Raw genomic sequence first — 5,816 nt, 5'->3', positions numbered from 1 at the left:
ACTGTATGTCGCCATTTTGGTTGTAGTGGAGAATCCGCTAGCAGGCTGAGTATGTGCAGAACAGTCTGTTACGGGGGGGCAAGTCGACTAGATCTGACAGTCTTCAGTGTTGGTAAATGGTACTGCACGGCTCTACCAAACGAGATCCGACTGGTTATCATTTAGCCAAGAGGCTAAACTACTCATTTTCTCATGGCTGAATCAAGTGAAACTGTTCATTCATGCAAACCAAACAGATGTTGAACCCGTTTATCGCAATGTTTCTCGACCTGATAATGTTCTTGTTTAACTTCGGTTCGACATCCATTATCATGAAAAAGCCCGTATTAAAAAACAAAGTAAAAAGAGTAAAGTGAGGAGAGACGTAATAGCTAATTTATCTGAAGTTGTCACAGTTGATAGTTGATATTTCATACTTTTTCTGTGAATAACAGAATCTTCACAAAATATTAAAACTCTCAGATTTTGTGTTTGCTGATTAATTTGTCTAATTTAGTAGAAGGTGCTTACCAAACTATATAATAAAAGAATAAAATGGTTATTATTAATAATAACCATTATTAACAATAACCAAGGGAATTCCCTTGGGTGTTAATTATTTCGTGTATTATTTTGCCCTCAAGCGGTAAGAGGTAAGTAAGAATAAGAGGTTCTCGCGAAGTATCATTGACGCCTGCCGCGCCTAAATGAGAAACTAGTCATATATGCATAAATTTTAACAGATCAAAGAGACCGAAAAGGGGTGAAAGGTTTTGATTGTTTTCTTATATTATTAAGCTTCCTCGAGACTTCTGTCGCCGCAGCTGTGTATACCTGTGTTACTGCCCTCCTGTTATGCGTACTGGGGGTTATAATTTCAAGTATTGACATTTTCCTCATACAGCATTGTTATGAACTTCCTGTAAATTCATCATTGCCTTTCATGGTATCACTCATCAGTGAGACAGCGTAACAGAAAACATGATAGGTTCCACCGAGATTTGAACTCGGATCGCTGGATTCAGAGTCCAGAGTGCTAACCATTACACCATGGAACCATTCCGTATTCGAAGGCAGACATAAGTATACAAAATTTTCTCAATTGTAGCATGCCCAGTGTTTGTTTTTCCTTTTTATTTAATTATTTTTTATGTTTTTGCTGACAGATTCTTACTGTGGAGTAGACACAATGACGTTCACCCCTAAATATACTGAAAATATCTTTTTCTTCAGTTGTTATCAACATGCTGCGTCACGCTTTATTGAGTCTAACCAAATAAATAACTAAAAGGGTTCGAAGAGAGGACGGAATTGGATTACTATATTATAAAATACTATAAATAAATAGGCTGATGCATTTCGGTCAGCGAGGGTAAGACTGATAGATTTAAGGGGTTTAATGACTCAGTTGTTACATTGCAGTTTCAATTAATACTATAATCAACTTGTATGAAAATGTATCATTGGATATCATTGATCTCGTGTGTACAGAATATTCTGTGTAGTTTCTGCTTTATTTGATTCACCAAAGTTGTACATCAATTCAGCAATAAACACTGATTTTTTTTATTTACAACTTGTGGACAGTTATTTCATTCAACAAAACACTCATCAGAACAAACAAGGCACGCCACTGACATTGGTAACAGGGGTGAAACAGAGGGAAAAAAATAATAGCACATAAACAGTAATTGAGCAGTCCAAGGATTTTTCAACATCATATACAGCTCACTGACAAAACACACAATAAAACTAAAATTTGACATTTTAAAAATACTTCCTTGCACGTCAGTGCATGTAACCTCAGCACTGGATCAAGTTGCTTGGATTTCCCATTCATTGAAACAGTCCACACTGTTCTATTCAGAGACAACTACACTGTACACCAAATGTTATTATTGGTATTGTACATAATAGAGGGAAGTGTCTGGTGAACTCACTTAACACAAACACACACACACATATGTATTATGATCTGCTACACCCCCAGATTAGTAAAGAAGTAACTATGCCACAAATAATACCACAGACTGATCCAAGAACAATTGTAGCAGTTGTTCCAAAAGCAGGTTCAGTGAATTCAGGCCCTTGAAAGACAGAAATAAAAGGCAGTGGGTTATGGTTATGAAATACTTCATTGTTAATGACAATTCAAAGACCATCTGTATTAAATCACAGGTAAAATACTGATGACTCACTCCATGTGGTCACTTTGGGCTCTAACATACTGCTGTGCTTCACCTGACAGGCATATTCCTCTCCAGGCTGTGGAGTGATGGCAATGTAGCTGAAGAGTTTATATTTCCAATCTTCACTGTAGACCAAGTCAGAGGTCATGACCTTCTTAGCGGATGGACGTCCGTTAAGAAAAAAATTAATTTCTATGTCACCTGGGTAGAATCCAGTGGCATAGCAATAAAGGTAGTTTTGTTTTCCTTGTGCATCAGGAAACTGGGAATACATATTTACCGATGGACTAACTAGAAACAAAACAGATACGAGAATTTGGGCATATAATAGAAACAATACCTGAAAGATTTGTTTCCTGCAAATATACAACATGACATTAGAAAACATACCTAGAGGAGACTTAGCAGACTTTGTTTCTTCTTTCAACTTATGCAGGTACTGAGTCTGTCTAAAAAATCCTTTTAACACCTCTGTCTTGCAGAAAGATTGATCTGTGTCTTCCAGCACAGAAAATCCTGCACTTGCATGGGGGCGAAGGACAAAGGTGTCTTTGACTTTGTCAAAATATGCAAAAGTGGCTCCATTTACCTGCACCACCACATCCTGGTCTACAGACCCATTGTCTCCCATCCTACTGTAAGCCAGGACATTGATCCGCTGGTAATCTAGAGATGGATTTAGACATTAGGACTTTGACAAGTATGTATGATAGGGTGAGATTGATGAGAGGTTTGATACATAAGGCCTACAAGCCATCAAGGGGAAATAGTTGTCAAGTGGAGTAAAATGACATTTTGCTGAACCATAAAGATGGCGTGGCAAATTTCTAATCAGTCTTGGTCATATTTGATACATCAAGTGTAAAATCTATTAAAAGCTTTTATTTGATTTTTTTGTGAATTATTAATGAAAAACTTGTATACATTAATTAAAATAATATATGGGCAAGAGTGTAGCCTCTATAAATAACAGCATATCCTGCAATCAGTGCAAACACGCACACACGTTCACATACACACACACGTACGCACACACACACGCACTATGGATGGCTCTGGACAGGAGGAAGCATTTTCTTCGTGTGTTTTACAAAAAAAAGAAAGAAAAGAAAAAAGAAAAACAAAGAGAGAAAGAAAAGAAAATATGAGAACAGCAATGACATTAGAAAACATTACGGTAAGTTACGTGAAGTTTGAAAACCACCCAAGACCGTCTGAGTGGCAAAGTAATTATAAATTGAATACAAGCATAACGTCACTGAATTGCTGTGGGATGCACTACGAAGCGAGGTAACCGGCTTCTCCAGCGGTGATTTATCAGAGAGCGGGTTTAGTGAAAACTCAATAATTCAGAGTAAGTAGTAAACCTCCTAATAAAAGAGCCCTATGGTTTCATTCTCCTTGCAACACAAAGCCATAGGGCTCTGCTATTAGGAGGTTGACTACTTACTCTGAGTTCATTTAACCAGGCAGTAATCTCGCTTTCGGAGTACAGCCCCACGGTATCATTTTTGGCTTCCTTGTCACGGCAACCTTCAACATTGTAAACAAAACTTCAGTATCACTCTTAATGTCAGCTTCAGTGCAATGAGTTGAATACTGTTTATCCATCTCAAACATAAACACAAATATTCCTGACTACACGATTAAACGTCCTGTCTTTTCCAATTTGTATCTTACCTGTCCACATTAAGGCGAGTTGTACCTGAAAAATAAGAATCAAAATTATAACAGTTCCCACTGATTTGAACACTGCCATTCCAAGAGCACTGTTTTAGCAGGTTACGATAGCAGGTTACGATATACAGTACGCAGACACTTGAGATTTGCACAGTATTCCTTCCCAAGAATCATTGTCAAAAATCCCCGTCACAAAAACGCCCAAAATGTTTCAAAATGAAAGTCCAAATAAACAATTTCCGTAGTGTCATGAGGAAACGAAGATATACTTTAATGTGGTCTGGCTGTTATACGACATTTCGTCACCGTCAGCGTAACACAGCGCCATTGCAGAGCCATAGTCAATCTGCCAGAAGCATTAGGTGGTTTTACCAAAAGTGGATCTCTTTATTATTAGATTGTTTATTTGAATTGGCTTTAAATCTGACTTTCTGGGGCACGTTACGGCTATGTAGGTAATGATGCTTTCACTTTTAGTTTAGCTGATGACTTATTTTGAAAAGCACTCGAACGACATGGTCAAAACGGCCGTTTCTCTGTTATTACCAAGCTTTCTTTTCCTCGCACACGCAGGAGGTAAGGCAGTTTCCCAAATTTCAGATAAAACGAGCATTTAGAGTTATTGTAATCTATGAATTCCCTTGAGAGAGAGAGAGTATGTGTTGAGTGAGAGTGAGTAGAAATGTAGAAAATAAAGGAAAAGTTTATTGCATAACATGGAGAGGACGGCAGTTGATATTGAGCGGTTGATATAGTTGAGATCTGTATTAATGTAGCTGTGCAGAGACGGAGAGGGAGAGGGAGGGAGAGGACGGAGATACAGAAAAGAATGGAAGAGGTGTCGTTATAAAAATGAACAGAACATGTTCAGTATTTTTAGGTAAAGTAACAGAGGGAATGGAATGCAAAAAAATGATAGAGCCGAGACAAGGTAGATAGAGGAATGGAGCAATGGTTAAAACAATAGACATTTATGCAAGGTATGGTTTTGTAGTAATATTGTAGTAACAGATTAATTTGTGAAAAAGAGCTTGGTAGCCAGTAAAAACTGAGATGGAAGTACAGATTAGAGGATGGAAAACATTTTCTAGTAAGTGGCAACTGAACAGACAAATAAAAGCAGTTCAAATAAGGTAACATTATGAATGGAAGGATACTAAGATAGAAAGGTGAGGGGGAAGAACAGAAGTGTTGTGGAACTTTAAGAAAGTTAAAAAAACTTTTATAAGCAGTTTAGCTAATTGTTATACATTATAAAGTATTTGTCCCGATGTATGTTTCTACTCCTAAGAGGAGGAAGAGGAAGGAGTAGAGACATAGAAATATTTGGAAGAACAGTGAGACAGTGGGCTTTTCCAGGCCAACTTAATTACAGATTCATTGTATAAATAATCTGAATTGTTTTTTTTATCACCTGAAATCTCAAATTTTTCACTGTTCAGATTTCTGCATTCATAATTTTCTGATCCCCATTAAAAGACCCTTCCATCTGCACTGAAAATGAATTCAGAATCTTTTTGAAGCAGCAAACAAGTTTGATAAACATAGCTGAGACCTTTTCAAGAAACCAGTTGGTGAGAGAGATAGTGTTTCTCCTGAAGTGACTGGTGCGTTCAGCAGTTTATTGCGATGTGTTTGATCATGACTTTCCAAAAATCAGATGGCACCACAGTCCATCTTGTTTAACATGCTAGTGTAGACACTTTCCTATGGAAGAGGTTATAAATAAAGTTGGGGGCACTCCTCTAGCACAATGCTTCTTTGTCAATGTTAACCACAGACTTGGAGTGCACAAAAGCACTGCTCTTCAACCGTTTTTAAGACTCACACAAATGTGAATTGTGTCAAAAATTGGGTATCATTTTAGGGAGAAAATTTCAATTGGTTCACTTTTGCTTACAATGTGGATAATTCCATTGTTTCTAAAATCAGATTTCTGTCTGATTGGTAATATTCATTTTTGAAAGT

The 5,816-nt window shown here is 37.3% G+C and overlaps 1 protein-coding gene and 1 non-coding gene across 2 annotated transcripts; both read right to left on the bottom strand.

The window, feature by feature from the left end:
* Nucleotides 1-965: 965 nt before the first annotated feature.
* On the bottom strand, nucleotides 966-1,037 carry trnaq-cug (transfer RNA glutamine (anticodon CUG)). The gene has a single exon. It is a non-coding gene; the product is annotated as a tRNA-Gln (tRNA).
* Nucleotides 1,038-2,151: 1,114 nt separating this feature from the next.
* Nucleotides 2,152-3,858, bottom strand: LOC115804610 (boLa class II histocompatibility antigen, DQB*0101 beta chain). Its single transcript, XM_030765122.1, has 3 exons — nucleotides 3,849-3,858; nucleotides 2,559-2,834; nucleotides 2,152-2,459 (listed from the first exon to the last, which is right to left on the bottom strand). Exons 1-3 carry the CDS (start codon nucleotides 3,856-3,858, stop codon nucleotides 2,152-2,154), a joined length of 594 nt encoding a protein of 197 aa, XP_030620982.1.
* Nucleotides 3,859-5,816: the final 1,958 nt, after the last annotated feature.

This window comes from Chanos chanos, chromosome 2 (genome assembly GCF_902362185.1).
Source record: "Chanos chanos chromosome 2, fChaCha1.1, whole genome shotgun sequence".
Lineage (NCBI taxonomy): Eukaryota > Metazoa > Chordata > Actinopteri > Gonorynchiformes > Chanidae > Chanos > Chanos chanos.
The sequence above is the reverse complement of the archived record's forward strand: the minus strand, read 5'-3'. Positions and strand labels throughout refer to the sequence as shown.